This window comes from Halichoerus grypus, chromosome 3, assembly GCF_964656455.1.
Source record: "Halichoerus grypus chromosome 3, mHalGry1.hap1.1, whole genome shotgun sequence".
NCBI lineage: Eukaryota > Metazoa > Chordata > Mammalia > Carnivora > Phocidae > Halichoerus > Halichoerus grypus.
In genome coordinates, this window is record NC_135714.1 from 31,754,807 (window position 1) to 31,772,478 (window position 17,672).

The 17,672-nt window shown below is 40.2% G+C and overlaps 1 protein-coding gene across 2 annotated transcripts in view; it reads left to right on the forward strand.

The window, feature by feature from the left end:
* Positions 1-8,499, forward strand: part of KLF3 (KLF transcription factor 3) — a 43,910-nt gene extending 35,411 nt beyond the window's left edge. For both annotated transcript variants that reach the window (XM_078068505.1, XM_036112563.2), the window contains exons 5-6: positions 2,152-2,312; positions 4,456-8,499. In XM_078068505.1, the coding sequence (XP_077924631.1) occupies positions 2,152-2,312; positions 4,456-4,637 (343 nt within the window). In that variant the 3' untranslated portion in view covers positions 4,638-8,499. The remainder of the gene's footprint in view (positions 1-2,151; positions 2,313-4,455) is intronic.
* Positions 8,500-17,672: the final 9,173 nt, after the last annotated feature.

The window sequence follows — 17,672 nt, forward strand, 5'->3', positions numbered from 1 at the left end:
CCCCCAAAAAGCTCCTCATGAAATTAAACAGCTGTAGGGGCGAAGTTTGCAAATGGGCTTCTGAACCTCAAAATATTGACAGCTACCATTTAGTAGATTGACATCTGGAACAGATGTTTTACTGCAGTGCTCTGTGTACATTACTCACAACCTCCTGAGGTCATACTATTACCACCATCCCCATTGTACAGAGGAAATGGAGGCGCAGAGAGGATAAATCCCTTGCCCAGGGTCCCACGGACTGCGAGTGACAGAGCTGGGATTTGACGTTGGAGCACACAGCCTTTTAACGTACCTTTATATGCAAAAGGAGCTGGGAAAAGCAATCATAACTACCGCACGGAAACTATTAGATTCCCAACCCATGAAGTCTAATAACTGGGAGAAATTTCTAAAATCACCTGGGATACTCCCCCAGTATCCCAGAGGCAGAGGAGATGTATTTAACCATTCAGTTTTTTTCCCCTCAGCATTTTATTTCCTGAAGTTCTCTTAATAAAGATGAAACATTTCAATCAATGGCATTAAGGTTGAAAGTTAAAAATAAACTGAGAACTCTTTTCTTTCTGTGGAAGGATTTTTAGATTAATAATTCAGCTCTCTAAAAACTGTATGTGTCCACAGATTGTCACTTTTCTATTTTCTCTCTGTTTGTACATACATATAAGTGAAGTTCTTGTTCCCACCCTTCCATGTTCACTTTTCCATCTAAACTTGGCTACTTTATTCTTCTGTATTGCCCCACTCAACATTAAGGTAGGAAGGTAAAGTGAGACTCAGAACTGCCATTTTCCTTTGCTGCTAATAGAAGTGAGAAATAAGTACAGTCACTTAAAATCAATGCACCTTTTATTCTTTTCCTAGTTAGTTAGCGTGCCTGGAAGAGTTCCTGATGGGGGACATGTATTGAGATTTTTACCAAGATCAAAACAAGTTTCATTTCAGGGGCCCCCTTTTGATTTTTATGGTGAAATTTTACTATCCTTTTTTATCTCCTAAGCTTGAGTGTTTGCCTTCATCAGATTCCCTTTCTCCTCATCCATACTTGTACAGAAAAATTCGTATATTATTTGGAACATTGTAAGAACTTTAGATTCCAATTTAAAAGACAAAGAAGTCTTTCATTACCGTCAGAGGCCAGTTCCATAAGCTTGTGATGTATCATGTAATTAGTCGTTAGGAAAGCAAATGAACAGATTAGAATTTTTTAATTACTGACATTAATCAGCGGAGGAAGCCCGAGAAAGCTTTACAGACTTTCCCCAGCTCTTCCCCCATCTGCCTCTTCTCTCCTTCTGAAAAAGAGAAAGTTTAGAGCAACGGTGTTTGACATGATTGGATTTCAAAGCCACCCTGGAAAGGTGTGCCGACGCAGGAACGGGTCTGGGTGAGCGGGCAGGAAGGCAGGGAGACGCCAGGTGCCCCCGAGAGCCGGCACTGCGCCAGAGTTCTCCCTCACGCAGGAATAACAGCAACCGTAAAGGTTTGAGGTTTGAAAACAGCAGTGCCATTATTTGTTTATTTATGTATTTACTTTGGAAGAGCCAGAATTTGAAGCTCAAATGTGAATTGGTGATCTTTAAGAGAAGCTCATTGCCAATTATGTAAAGGATAAAATGTAGATAACGAGTGGGGTTGCCTGAGCTTTAGGAATTTGACCTTTTGCATTCTTCCCTACAGAGCAATAAATGACCATCAGGGCAAGCTGTGGGAAGACATTGGAACCGTACTGAGCATTGCTCTCGTACCACGAGATTCTATACATAGGCAAATTTTAACCGAGGGCAAGAGCCTCTCCTAGCACCTGCATCTCCCTCTAGCATAGCACCTAATCCTTCTTACTGTCATTACTTATCTACATGTCTGTCTCCCCCTAGAGTGTGAGCTCCTCGAGGGCAGGAACCCTGTTTTTATTCATCTTTGTGTCCCGGTGCCAAGCACAGTGCCTGGCTCATGGTAGGTGCTCGCTCCATGTTTGTTGAATGAATATAGCAGTGCTTCTTGGGTTGATCAGCTAATTTCTTTTTGTTTATTTTGTTGGGTTTTTTGGTTTTGTTTGGTTTTGCCTAGTGTTGTTAATGCCTTTGGTAGACTGAAGGAAAGGAAAGAGCCTCTCCCCCGATATTTTACATTTCGCGTTGGTTTTCCTAGGAATCACCCGTCGGTCATAGTGCAACCAGGAAAGAGACCTTTACCTGTGGAATCTCCGGACACCCAAAGGAAGCGCAGGATCCACAGATGCGACTATGACGGATGCAACAAGGTGTACACTAAGAGCTCTCACTTGAAAGCGCACAGAAGAACACACACAGGTATCAGAACTACAAGGCGCGCGCACTCTTCTCATAAGAAACAGGGAGATGGAATGTTAGGGACAAACAGTCGAACTTTCAAAGGTGATTATGAGGACACGGTCCAGGCACCTTGAAAGGGAGCAGAGCTGTCTACAGATCTGTCTGCCGGTCGTGAAAAACGCACTTTTTTGGGTCAAGATTTATTTTTGTAATGAGTTAGAATGGATTCAAGGCCCCCCCCCCCCCCATCCAGTCATGTGGAGTTCTGTCCTCTGTGTTGCGGGAGGAGAGAGGGAGGGTTGGAAAGGCTGCTGGAATGGAGGAAAAGTGCTCTTAGCCATGGGCCCACTTCATCAAGGAGGCGGCCTTCGTGTGGACCATCATTTAGTAAATGTGGTACATTATCAAATTCACAGTGGCAAAAAAAAAGAAAAAACCCCACAGTTCTTTACGCAGAACAAATACGGAAAAGTAAAGATATTTGGGTGATTCGTGTCTTCTAAAACGGAGGGAACTTCTGTGCTCTTGCCTGTCCGGTTTGTTCTGGGGTATTATTTATTCTGCCCAGGACTGAATACAGAGCATGCAGCCAGATCTTCCAAAAATGATGATACAGGTGAAGAAAACATAAAACTGTTCCATTTGCCCTTGAACATTTCATGAGCAAGATAGCTTCGGGAACCCGTACAGAAATGTCGTCCACAGCCTGATTCATCAGCCAGTATGGGTGATTGAGAGCAGGCCTGATCTGACCTAACCTCAAACCCTTCGATGTGAAATTCTAGTACAACAGCAGTTGTTCCCTGGGCCCATCTTCCTTCAGGCAGAATGTCATTTGTTTGTTTGTTTGTTTTTGAGCCTTATGAGTCATTCGTATTAGGAATGTTTACAACAAGGAAAATCTGGGATTTGGAAGAGAAAAGGGAAGGAAAGTGGTGGTGTGGAGTGTCAAGTTTCTCAGTGACTCGGGGAGAGGAAAAGTCAGCTTGCGGACAACTGAGTTCTTGGGCTTGGTCACAGTGTTCTTACAGAGGGAACTGAGGAGGGGGGCCTTGTGTTTAGAGGAATGTCCAGTCTGAGATGCCAAGGAAACCAGTAAAAGCATCCCCAGGGCATTAGTGCGACCTGAGAGGTGGATGTTACCAACTTCCAGCCCAAGATTACAAGGACATTGACTATTTGAATAACAATTTGGATGTAGGAAAAATACCTCAGCATTTATATTCTCTGAAGCAGAGCAGATAAGACAGTTCTGAAGAGCTCCTCGAAATGTCAATCCTTAAAATTTCTAGAGAACAAGGGATAGTAAGTGGGAATTGATTTGTGAGACCCATTTGCCCACGATGACTCATAAAAACATGTAAGATTACCACTAACAGCCTTTTTATTTGTAAGGGCCTTCATGCTGGCTCCTCCCTATGATTTCCCCCCAAGGGTCTCCTGTTCCTCACCTGCCAGCTACCATTATCCCACAGCAGGGGGTTGGAGAGACCTGGCTTCTGACAGGCTGGGGAGGAATTACTGTATTTTTAGTATGTCTCAATTAGAGCATTATACTTAGGCATAATTGCTGTTGACTAAAAGAAAAGATAAGATGCTGAAATCCCTGCCAGTGTCTGTCACACTTCTTATTTTTAGGAAACTGTTAAAATAATAAGGAAATCCCGCAAACTTTCAATTTGGACTCCTCTTTAAGTGGAAAGCACTGCGTATAACTCACCTCAGTAGCTTGAAGACTTGGAGATAAATACAGATCACAAGTTGTTTCTTAAGTGATTCATCCCTACTATTGAGGGTGAAACCAAAATTATTTGCTAGCTCCTCAGGATGGATTTTAGTGGCTTTATGCTTTAAGAACTCTTAAAATCTTCTTTTGGCGGGGGGGTGGGGGGGTGGGGGGGGCGGCCGGAGTGGCCGGAGCGGCCGGAGCAGCAGAGTTCCAGTTAAATATTAAGAGAATTAAGCCACTTGTTTTCTTTTTTGTCCTTCTGTGGTTTCTATGGCACTCTTGGTTTTTGGGGGGAACAAACGAACGGACATACCTTAGAAATAATATTTGCCCAGAGCTGTAGCTCAAAAATCTTAACTGCAAAATTTTTACTAATGAATAGCCTTTCGCCCTCAGGAAAAATATAAGCTCTTCTGTTTTTCCTTTTTGCAGGAGAAAAACCCTACAAATGTACATGGGAAGGATGCACATGGAAGTTTGCTCGGTCTGATGAACTGACAAGACATTTCCGAAAACATACTGGAATCAAACCTTTCCAGTGTCCAGACTGTGACCGCAGCTTCTCCCGCTCTGACCACCTTGCCCTCCATAGGAAACGCCACATGCTAGTTTGAATGGCTCCATCCCCCGCCTCAGCGTGGTTCCCCACTCTCCCGGCTCTCTCTCTGTCCTCCTTCCCATGATCTAACTCATTTTTTACATGTACATTTTAATTTGGATTCAGCTGGTCTGAATCTCTGAATTTATATCATTCAAACTTCCATATGGTCAGTAGTAGATGTTCTCTAATCCTCCTCTCCTTACCACGGGTCAGACCTAAAGAATGTGAACACTTTTTTTTTTTCCGGGGATGCTAAGCAAACCCTTCTTACAGATACATTTAATGTAATGAGAACAAGGGAACATGTAAACTTAAAATAACCAATTGTCGGTTTCTCCATGTATTTCTCAAAAGAATGTCAAAGTAAATGTATTAGAAATACAGTATCCAGCCTGCAAGTCCTTGCCAGGGACGTTCATACCTCTGTGCCCTGGGATCGTATTTTGTGCTCGCCAGCAAGAAGGGTGGACCCTCTCCCAGGCTAGGTAGAGACATGGAGCGAGATTTCAGGTAGGACCGTCCATCCACTCTTCTTCCCTTCCATTGCCCTTCACAAATCCTGCTTGTCAACTTGGATTTATCACGTCCTCTAAATTAAGTCCTCGATACTCCTTTGGGCCTGCAGCTAACAAGGAGGTCTTTGCCACCCCTGGAGCTGAGCCAGAGCTGCTGATTTAGGCGGGTGATGTCTGTCAGTGAAGGGCTGAATGCTCTCCTTGCCCAGCACGGAGTCAGAACAAAGGGGCATGGCGCAGGGGAGAAGTGTGGGGGGGGGAGGGAAGAAGCCGGCCCTTCCTCCTAGGCGAGGGCTCTCCGGTGAGGTTTCATCATAGGGTTTGCTGCGCAAGGCATCCCCAGAGCTTCAGTCTCTATGCTCAACTGTGCAGAAGCATACAGCAAAGCCGAAAATGGATGGAGTTATCCCTGCCCCTGTCACCATTCCTCCGATGTCCTTAATGTGGGTCATCGAGCATTGATTGTCGGGACATCACAACAATATTTTGCCCAGTAATGGTAAAAAAAAAAAAAAATCTTTTGGGTAAGAATATGGGTGGCCTTTTACCCAACCTACTTAACAGCTTTTTTTCTTTGCAAACAGAGAAATGTTGAGGGGTAATTGTATTCCCATATCAAATTACTCATACAGCTTTTATACAGAAATTCTTCTGTGTGAACCATAGGGTGCCAAGTGGGCTGTCATTTGTGTTTGTGATGCATACCGTAAGTATCTGCTAATGCTTTAGTGGATGCATTCAATGTCAGACCTGAGTGACAAGATTTGTAAATATAACTAGTTGTGAAGCAGATACCTTCATTCGGGGGACAGATTTCTGAAAAAAACAAAACAAAACAAAAACAAAAAAACAGAAAACCACAGTTCAGGGATTCATATCTTTAGAGTTCCAGAATTACCCAACATTTACTGTTTTAAAGAGCTGGAAATCGATCACTATCAAGTATCCCCTCAGAAGAAGCTGAAAATGACTCGTGTTTATGTTAAAGATAAATAGCGCCATTATTCGGGGGAAATTTTGTGTTTAGTTTTTGTTTTTCAAAAGCTGGCTTTTGAGCACCATAGTCTAAATGCCAATAAAAATAATTCATGCATAGAAATGTCATTGGTTCTAAATTTGAAGAAAGTGGGTGACAGTGGTCAAATGTGGGTGCATATAACGAAATGCGCCTTCATCCCTCGATAAAGGATGGAAGAGAAGAGAGAAGAATGGAATCCTGAAGATTCATCCCAGCCGCAACTCAGGATCCAACACAACCTTAACTGGGAGGAATACATTGTTCAATTGTTTTTAAAACATCAGTGAATGAGTGATTGTGGAGGCCTGCAAATCGTGTGGGGAGCTTACTTTGATGGCGCTATGTTAATAAAAGTTAGTTGTAGGGACTGTGCACCTAAGAGATCCCACTCATCAGCCCTCTGAACCAGCTGAAAGGAAATGTAGTTGAGAAATGCAAAGTCATTTGTTACCTTCTTGGCACTTGGTTTTGATTTTCTTTCTTTTTTTTTTTTTTGTGTAAGCACTGCAAAATTTGTTTAGAATATTAAAACCTCCTAATTGGGCTTTTTTTGTCTGTGTTTTTGCAACTATGACATGAATTGAGGGATAAAAATGGCTCTTGGGAAAGTAGGTATTGTCTGTACTGTAAATGCTTAGTCACATTCATGCCAAAGTGTTTATTTCTAGAAGTGGTTCTTTTGCAACACACTGAAGAATCAAGTTGGGATGCAAAGAACTTTTTTGTTTTAATGGAGATGACCAGTATGTGTGTGTTCCAACCCATAGAGAAGGTAGGGGAAAAAGGCAAGAAAGGGTAGACTGATCATCTTTGAATAATTAGCTTTGAGTGTGAGTCCAGTTGATAGAAAGCTTGGTAGGTTCTCATGAAATTTGAGGTGTTTGTCACGGCATATTTAAATTTTGTTCAAAAGAGCAAGCAAGACCCTGCAAAGAGTATTCCATTACTATTCAGCTTGCCTAGGTTATGTTAACCATTCATTAACAAAGATCCATTTTAACTCAGAAAGAAAGGCAACCCAGAGAGGCCTTTCTCTGTTCCCATTGCTGGCCTATATACTTTAGTTGACTGATTGGCTCTTGACCAAATTTTCCTTTTTTATATATATTTGTATTTTACTATGATAGTTGAGAAATTTAGTCTCTTAGGCATTTTTAGCTGTTATTGTGGAAGACCTCAAATACAAGATAGATGCCCTTGAACATGTGGTTTTAATGATGTGCCATGTTACTATCAATGGTGGCTTTAAATTGCCATATTTTACATTGATGAGAATGATTTGTAAACATGAAGTTAGTGTTGTATAAATTCTGTTACAGAGTTTCTTCTGATTATTGTCCAAGTGTCATCTTGGGGAAGTCAGAAAAATTAAGGCTGAATGCATCATATTTTAGAGTTCTAAAATGTGAATTTACATCATAAATGGGCATTAACATTCTAAATCATCTGGTATGGAGAATGTGTTAGCAGCATAGCTATGTTCAACCAAGGAAATGCTAACTACACGGAAGTTTGAAGAGCCTTGGAACAGATTTCTAGGGGAACTATAGATGTATATTTTATTAAACACCCATCTGCACTATCAGTGTTGCACTAATGTGGAATTTGAAAGACTTTATTGCTGATACTGTATATCTATCTGCACGTCATTCCTGATTAGATTGTTTTAAAGACAATCTCAAAGATCTAAGGTTTGAAAATAATTTGGTTTGAAAATATACAGTCATCTTGAAGGAATTGCTGTTATACATGAAGTTGCTCAGAGTTGTCTTTATTCTCTTCTCGGTCGAAGTTAACAATTTCTAAATGATCGCAAATTCACTTAATACATTTACAAAGCCATTTTACATGCATTAAACGAGGGCTACAACAATATTACGTTTTACAAATACTAGCACTTTTTTTTTTTTTTTTTTTTTTGCTGTTATGTACTTAGTGTTAGAGGGTCAAAATAATCTTTCTGCTTAGCATCTCTTAAACCATACCTGCAAGTATAGCAGGATTATTACATTTACAGTACTTTAATACTTGTATAAACTATGCAGAAATTTTTAATAAAGTGTAATATATTTTATAAGCTAATAAGACTGAATGGGTAAAGGTTTTTAGCATGCATTAGTATACTTGCAAATACTGAAACATTTTGGTAATCTTTCTTACTAAAGATGTGAATGTTTAATGTACCTTCTCTGTTTCTACTCTGTAGTCCAATGGGAATTCAGTAATGACATTTTGTCATGTCAAACTGTGAACATAAATTTGTACTGTACAGTCCTCATATACTATATACAGTATGCAATATATGTATTATATACTTGTTAATAAAACCATCAGAATATTAAGTGTGATCATGTGATTACTATATATGCAGTGATCACTAGGAGCAAAACTTAGCAATGTAACATGTAAGAGACAGTACTTAGAAATTGCAAAGTGAATCACTGATAGGCAATTGTTGATGGAGGGAAAGAAAAATAAACTGGCAGATGCACGAAATGAGTTAACTTAGCCTTGAAGTTATGTCCCTGGGTTTTGGATAACAGCAGCCAGAAGTCTTCTAAGCCACAAACCATAGACTTGTAGACAACCCATCCTGAATCCACACACTTAACCTAAGTGAGTTCTTGGGATATTTTTTAGGACACAGACCTTCTGTCCAAAAAGGATTTCCAGTGCCTTGTATTAAAAGATACAATGTCTAATATATATATATTTTTAAGTTTTTAAATAAGAGATTAGGATTCATAGCTTGGGGAGTGGGGAATCAGAAACAGGACAGCAACTGCATTAAATAATTCTGGATAAACTTTGAAGCCTGCAGTAAACCATGTCCATGGACATTGCTATGTCCTCAGTATCCTAGGAACCACAAATAGTTTCTGATGGGGACTTAAGAGTTCTTGTTTAAAGCAAAATGTAACATCTCTCTACCCTCCCCCTAAATGTAATTGAAACTAAGATACTAACTTGTTAGATCTCACAGCAGCTACCTTGAACCTGGATTTCATCTTAGCATAACATGAAATGCTGGCTGGCCCTTACTACATGATACCTCCACAGCTTGGAGAGGGGAAGGAGGTTGGGGAGAAGGCTGAACTCAAATTCTGAAGCACTCTCCAGGTTTCTCCAAGAAACTTCCCTGCTTTTACACTGAGGTAGTTGACTGTAAACTCAAAAGATACAGATGACTGTTACATCCCAGTGGGATGCTGGCTTGGATTAGTCTAGGTGATTGGCTATAATCTTCCAGCTATATTTTGTATATGAGAGCTGGATTCTGCCTGGGTGATCAGAATGGTGACAAATGCAAATTTTATGAGAAACCAAATTCTTAGAGGAATGGGAAGGAAGGATCTTCAGCACACACATGCATGCATGCACAAATCCATAATCATTGTCCAATATTTTAAGTGCTGTCAGGGTGAAGAAGAGATTAGGAGCCTTACTGGGGGCAAGTTACCAATTCCAGTGTGCCTAAAAGGAAAGAAGTGGCTCTGTTCAGGGAAGGACAAGTTGAGATGGTAGTAAAAACACATACATAGAGATGTAGAAGTTAAACTGTTAGAGACCAGAGTGACCTGTGTGTGCACAAAACAAGGAATTGTTCTTCAAGGGTACATTCATTTTAAGATGTGCAAACTGAACCTGTTACCTTTTCCTATTTGACCCAATCATAATCATGGTGGTTGGTAATGGTTCTGTATACATAGTGACCCCTAAATTAGAGTGATACATGCTACAAATTAGAATTCTTATTCAATGTATGACTTTGGCAGGTGGCAATTCTCACTAAATCTAGACATGTTTATTGCTTTGAGTGCTTTTCTCATTATGTCCCTCGTTTTGCATTCCCTATGGGCATCCTGAGTGGTCTGGGTTAAGGATAGAAGACAGAAGCTGGATCTTTAGGTTCCTAGACCATATCTCTCACACTTCTTGACCCAGTGTATCAGTCAGGGTTCCCCAGAGAGAAAGAGAACCAGTAGAATATTATATACACAGGAAGAGATTTATTATGAGGAAATGGCTCACATGACTATGGAGGCTGGGAAGTCCCATAATCTGCCATTTGCAAGCCAGAGATGTGGAAAAACCAGTGGTGTAATTCTAATCCAAAGGCTTGAAAACCAGGGGAGCCAATGGTATAAACCCCAGTCCAAGGGCAGAAGATCAGTGTCCCAGCTTAAGCACACAGGCAGAAAGCAAAAGGAGCAAATTCTTCCTCCACCTTTTTGTTCTATTCAGGCCCTCAATGGATTGGATGATGCCCACCCACATGGGGGAGTCAGTCTACTTGACTGAGTCCATAGGTTCAAAAATGTTAATCTCATCCAGAAACACCCTCCCAGACACACCCAGAAATCATGTTTAGTCTGGGCACTCTGCAGCCCAGTCAAGTTGACATACAAGGAACCATTACTCTCAGGAAATCCATCAGGCTCAGAACTCAGCCTCTAAAAACTCAAAGAGAAGGCCTTTGAGGCTTGCCCATCTACTCCAGATCGCATCACCTGCAGCAAAGTCCAGCTGCTTCCCTGTCAGTTACATGCCTCTACAGCTGTGCTCATGCAATCCCTCAACAAACTAAAGTCCCACCACACATTCAAACCAGCTTCTCCCACATCATCCTCGAGCCTCTCCTTCATGAAACTTATGTAACATTGCAGGCCAACTATACTGAAATTAATTTTTTTAAGAAGGCTCCACGCCCAGCATGGAACCCAACACAGGGCTTGATCCCACAACCCTGGGATCTAGACCTGAGCTGAGATCAAGAGCTGGACACTCAACAGACTGAGCCACCCAGGAACCCCTTAAATTAATTTAAATAATAATAATAATAACAATTCCATCCTCCCTGATAGTCTCCCATACCCTTTTGAAGTCAATCCTTACCTCCAGGCCTATTTTGCTTTCCTGTACTTTTGCCTTTTTCATAATAGATTGCAGCCTTTTGAGTTTGACTTCTATTGCTTGGCAGTATGTATCTGAGATTCGTCCGTGTTGTTACATGTATCAGTAGTTTGCTCCTTTTCATTATTTAATATGGATGTACCACAATATGCTTATACATTCTCCAGTTGAAGGATATTTGGATTATTTCCAGTTTGAGGCAATTATAAATAAAACTGCTACAAATATTCACGTAAAGATTTTTGTGTTAACATAAGTTTTCACTTCTCTTGGGCAAATGCTTAAGAGTGGGATTGCTAAATTGGGTGGTAGCTAATGTTTAGCTCTTTAAAAAAAAAAAGATTTATTTCTTTTAGAGAGAGAGCACAAGCAGCGGGAGGGGCAGAAGGAGAGAGAGAGGGAGAGAAGCAGACTCCCCACTGAGCGCAGAGCCCAACTTAGGGCTCAATCTCACAACCCTGAGATCACAACCTGAGCCAAAATCAAGAGTCAGAGGCTTAACCGACTGAGCCACCCAGGCGCCCCTCCAGCACCACTTTATTTTTAAAGATTTATTTATTTGTTTGAGAGAGAGAGAGAGTGTGGATGCATGAGCAGGGGGAGGGGTAGAGGGAGAGGGAAAGAGAAAGAATCTTAAGCAGACTCCCCATTGAGCAAGGAGCCCATCTCAGGGCTTGATCTCAAGATCCCAAGATCATGACCTGAGCCTAAATCAAGAGTCAGACATTTAACAGACTGAGCTTACCCAGGTGCCCCATCCAGCACCACTTTTGAAAAGATTACTCTTTCTTCAAATTGACTTTGTAGTTTTGTCAAAAAATCATCTAACCATATACATATAGGTCAGTTTCTGGACTTGGTGTTTCACTATTCTATGTGTCCATCCTTTCACCAAAACCACATGATTTTGATTACAGTAGCTGAAACTGAGACTTCCTATATAAATCCCTGGATATGAGCAAATACCAAACACTTTTGGAAGCACATACTCTTAACCCATGACACAGAGAAAGCCTTACTTTGATTCAAAAACCAAACTAACGAAACACACGAGGAAACATATACCAGATGCAGGAGGCAGCTGTCCCTACAAATGGGACAACACAAGAGGTCCATGTGGTAGAATTGTCAGAAACAAACTATAAAATAAGTACATTTAAAGACATAATAGAATTAATCAAAGCCCTAAGAAAAGAATCTCTGGTTCCAGTTAAGGGATGATTAAGTGCATTCCACTCTATTCCTCCTGCTAATTACAACAAAAGACTCTAAAACAAGACTATTATAAAGCAACTCTTGGTAGACTCTGAAGGATGAAGAGAAGATGGTAGACTAGCTAGAGAACTTAGGACTTGAGGGACAACCCAGCAGCAAATTCCTCGAGGTAGTTTTCTGTTTGTTCTCCTGCCATAGAGACTGGTCTGGGAGCTAGAACACCCACAACCTGGAACCACTACCAGGTAGAGACAGGAAAAAAAAAGAAAAAAGAAAGATCCAAGGAAAACCTACTCTGTTTCAACAAAGAACCAGAAAGAGGATGGCTCTACAGGATGGAGCCTTTATGACCATAACTGTCCCAGTGCAGGTAAATACCATAAAAGACACAACACTGCCCCGCTGCCCCCATGCTGCAGAGTCTATGGGATGGAGCCCAATCACCACCCTTTACTCTGCACCGAGTGGCTCCCCTTTCCCCAGGTACTGGTGTAGTGGCAGCGGAGACAGTGGGGAGGAGCCCTGTCCACAGTGCTCACCCAGCACTAAGCAGCGAACAGGCAGCATCCCCGCCCCTTTCCAACCAGAGAGTTGGGAGACGATTATGGAGAGAAGGGAGCAGAAAAAAGAGACTCATCTCTGAGTGAGCCTAGCCTTACACTGACCATAATCAACGCAGCAAAAGCTTTGAGAATTAACTACCACGTGGAATACCCCCGAGCCTGCAGACTGGCCTCTCGGCAGTACACAGTGGGGCAGACCAGAATAGCATTGCAAAGGTTCAAAAGGCAAATTCACATTTAAACCACAGCCCACAAAAGTGGGCCAGGATGTGTGTCCTAAATCTAAATGTGTTGACTGCCTGCTAAAATAGAGGACTTAAAGAGGAATCAGAGTCTCAAAACATAACACACAGAATTTCTAAGATACAATCCAAAATTACTTGGCATAGCAAGAATCAGGAAAAATCTCATCTTTCATGAGAAAAAAAAAAAATCAACAGATACTTAAGCCCAAAGAGTGTTGGGATTATCTCACAAAGATTTTAAACGAACGATCATAAAAATTCTCCAAAAGCAATTATGAGTACTCTTGAAACAAATGGAACACTAGAAAATCTCAGCAAAGAAACAGAAGATATTTAAAAAAGAGAATCAAATGAAAATTTAAAAATGAAAAATACAACATCCAAAATAAAAATATTCACTGGGCGTGGTACCTGGGTGGCTAAGTCAGTTAAACGTCTGACTCTTAATCTCAGCCCTGGTGTTGATCTTGGGGTTGTGAGTTCGACTCCCGCGTTGGGCTCCATGCTGTGCATGGAGCTTACTTAAAAAAAATTATTTTTCATTAGATGAGCTCAATAGCAGAGAACACAGAAGAGAGAGTCAGTAGACTTCAAGATCTATCAATACTAGTTATCTGAACAACATAGAGAAAATAAATTGAAAAAAAAAAAGAGCAAAACCTTGGGGACCCGCAAGAATTACAAAAGATTTAACATTCATATCCCTGGAGTGCCACTGGAGAGAAGAAAGTGCGGGGCTGAAGAAATATTTGAAAAAATAATGTCTGAACCCCCCCCCCCAGTTTTTTGAAAGACAAAACAAACAAACAAACAATAACCACCACAGCAAAAACCCATCAGATTCAAGTAGCTGACTCAATTCCAAAACAACATCTTGGGATAAACACAAAGAAATCCCCCTCAGGCCCATCATAATCAAACTGCTGAAAATGAAAGACAAAGCAAAACAGTGTAGCGGTAGACGTAACATGCATGAAGCCTGATATTGAATTTTCACAGTGGCAACTAGATGGATATGAAATACTGAAATAATGAAATAATTATAATGGTCTTATTTTTATAAAGACATTTATAATATTTCATGAACTTTTCCAAAAATAAAATAAAATTTCTCAGCTTCTTCTGCCTCATCCTGTTTCCCTCAGTCTCATGCAGGGCACACTCTATATCATAGGCGTCGTTCCTCATTAAACCACCTGCATGCAAATCTCTGTCTGGGAGTGTATTTCCAGGGATTCTGGCCTGGCCATGTGCCAACTGGCCTAGTGGCAGAAAGAAATATTGGCCTTCTGTCTCCTCTTTCACATGGTAGTGTGGTGAGATAAGCAAACGGTGAGTTTGCTGATAGATATTGTTAAATGTACTCCCATATTATAGCTTAATTTAAATAGCTTTGATTTTAAATTTTTTATATTAGATACATGTTGTGGTCTTCATTTGTATTCCTGCCGCAGGGACCACAAATGTTTGGAGTGAGCCTGCTCATCCCTCTTTATTTCTGTTATATTTTCTAGTTTCTGTTATAAAGGAACACTATTGGTTTTGTTATAAAGGAACACTACTGGTTTTAGAAGATGATCTTGTATCTGGCAAACAGGCTGAACTATCTTATTAGCTCTATTACTTAGCCTGCTGATGCTATTGAGTCATTTTTTTTATGAGGATAATTAAAATACCTGCAATAGTAACTATTTACTTTTCCCCTTCAATCCTCATACCTCCTGTCTTATGGTGTTGGATTATTTCTGCAACATTGTGTTAAGCATTAGTAGTATCCTTGTCTTATTGTAATCTTTATGGAAATGCAACCAAAAATGTCTCCAATAAGCATGATTTCTGTTATAGGATTTTTTATCTGGGCACAAAGTTTAACAAGTGTTCTTCATCTATTTATACTCTGTGGTTTTTCTCCTTAGATCATTAATATGGTAAGTTATAGTGATAGATTGTGAAACCAATCTTGCATTTCTTATATAAAGCCTGCTTGTATATATAAATATGCATATTTTAATAAAATTTAAAACTTGTGTAGCTCATGTTTTATTTAGGATTTTGTATCTACGACAATAAGTGAAACAAATTTACAGTTGCCTGATCATAGTTTCACTAGCTTCCTAAACCATGTGGAAACAAAGGAAGACCAACTAGATGAGAACAAGCAAAGGCTACTATTTAGAGCTTGATATAGCAAGAGAGTCAGCCACATCACTTGGGTTTTGGCAGACTCAAAAGCAGGCAGAAAAGTGGGAAAGCTTTATGGTGGATTAAAAAAGAAAAATGGCTTCAAGTATGCCTTGATTGGAGATTGTTGACACAGGGAAGCTATAGGAGGGCCAAGTATAAGCAGGGTATCTGTGTGATTGGTTAGGGCTACCCAGTTGGCTTTTTCTGGTTGGCCCTAAGTTGAACATGGGGGCAAAAATCGGGGAAGCTGTCAATTATTAATCAAATCCTGGCTATTTGGGGCCAATCATTATAGGAATTATTGTTTGGCTTCCTGACTGTTTACTAGAGATAGTGGTCTGACTTCCTACAAATCTGACTTGCAGCTAGCACCTGGGCTTCATGAGCTGGTTACAATAAATAATGGATTAGTTTCCTGGGCAGCTCATTGCGTATTATGGGCCAGAGTACTATTTTTACCAATGATCTGGCCATTATCTGTTTGTATATTCAGTCTCTCAGTGGAGTTGAACACCCTTTCCTTCTTTTTCAATTTTCTGGAATAACTTATAAAAGATAGAAATTCTTGAAAGTTTGGTAAAATTCCTCTGAATAACAGCTTGGGCCAACTCTTGGACAGTGGAGGTCTTTGTTTTTAATAACTATTAAATAATCAGGTTTTAAAATAATCATTACTCTATTTAAATTTTCTATTCTTTCTTCCACCAGTTTTTACCTTCCACATTTTTCCAGAAATGTATTTGGTTTTTCTAAGTCAATATTTGAAAACTGTTAGTCATAATGGCATTTCAAAATTCTTTTAATCTCTGTGTCTAAGAGCTATTTTCCTTTTTATTCTACCTTTTACATATTTCTGTCTTCTCTTTCCTTTTCTTGATCAGTCTTGCCAGAAGTCTATCATCCCAATTTTTTCAAACTGCTAAGTATGTTTTGCTAATTAATCTTCTGGAGTGCATTGTGTTAGTTTTGTTAGTATCTGATTCCGTTAATTCTTTTATCTTTATTATTTCCTCCCTTGGTGCTGGGTTTGCATTGTTGCTATTTTTTAACTGCTTGAGAAAATTGCCTAACTCATTTCTTTTCAATCTCCCTTGTTTGCTTGTGTTTAAAGTTACAAATTTCTTTCTAAGTTCTGCTTTAATTGGGTCCCCTGAATTTTGGCATCCAGGCGGAGTTGCCCCATAGTGTATGTAATGTCTTCTACTCAGTGCACCATCAGGCCTGGGAGGGGTGAGTGGAGGCCCTGCAGAAAGGAAGGAATGTTGTTTCTTTGCCCAAAGGGACCTTTAGCTCACTTCTCATAGCCCCCTCAGGGTTGGAATCACCCAAAACACATGCCTCTTTCTGATTCAAACAGAGATGCCACATAGGGTGGTGGGAATCCTGAGATGGGGCTGTTGCTTGCTCATCCCCAAGTGTTTTGCTATTTGTCTTCTTTTTTTTTTCCAAATGTCACTTTTTCATTTATTAATAAATTATTTATGGGGAAGAGTTGAAAAAGGCAAGGATTTACAATTTTTTATGGAAAAAGTGGAGGATCCCAAAAATGCTTCCAAGAGAATTAGTTGAAATTCACTAGTGATCTTTTTGGGAAGGGCTCAATGAATATCATATGAATGAACTAAGGAAGAACTAAACATATAGGATTATAAGTCCCTAAAAACTCAATCTTTGTTTTATATATATAAATAAATCCACACGTGTTCCAAAGTCCTACCTTTTTTGCTACATTCTGCCACTCAAGTAATTTTAATTTTCAAAAGTGGAAGAAGTGTTACTGATGATTATATCTTCCTTTGAAACCTGTAGAAAATCTGGAAGGTCAATTGGGGACTAGTAGGTGTAAACACAAAGAATCGGGAGATCTGCGCTTACCATTCTTGGCACGGGCTTATGTTTTCCATGGTGGAAAGTCTCCTTTAAAGAGAAGACAGAGCGAATACTACTGAAGGATTCCTGGAGTCCTCTTGTAATGAAGGCTGTTTTGGGTTCCTGTGAAAGTTTGCCATTGGGCCCACACACCTGCATGCCCTGGAAATTCATATCATTGTTATTTGTTTTAACTGAAAAGTTATGTAGTAGTGTTTTATTCAGTTTCTAGGTATCTGTGATTTCGTTTTAGCAATACGCCTGAGAAGGAAGGAGAAAACAGACCAATAAAACTGAAGAGACAAGCCGGAAACGCATCCTGGCACATATGGGCTTGTGTCATGTAAGAACAGTGGTACCACACATTAATGGATGAAAAGTCACTTAGGAAATGGCTTGAGAAGAACTGAATCACTACGTTATATCATATACAAAGACAGATACCTGGTGTAAAGAAAAAAACTAAAAGCTAACTGAAGGAAATGCAGGAGACCATCACTGTAAGCTCCCGGTAGGGAGAGATTT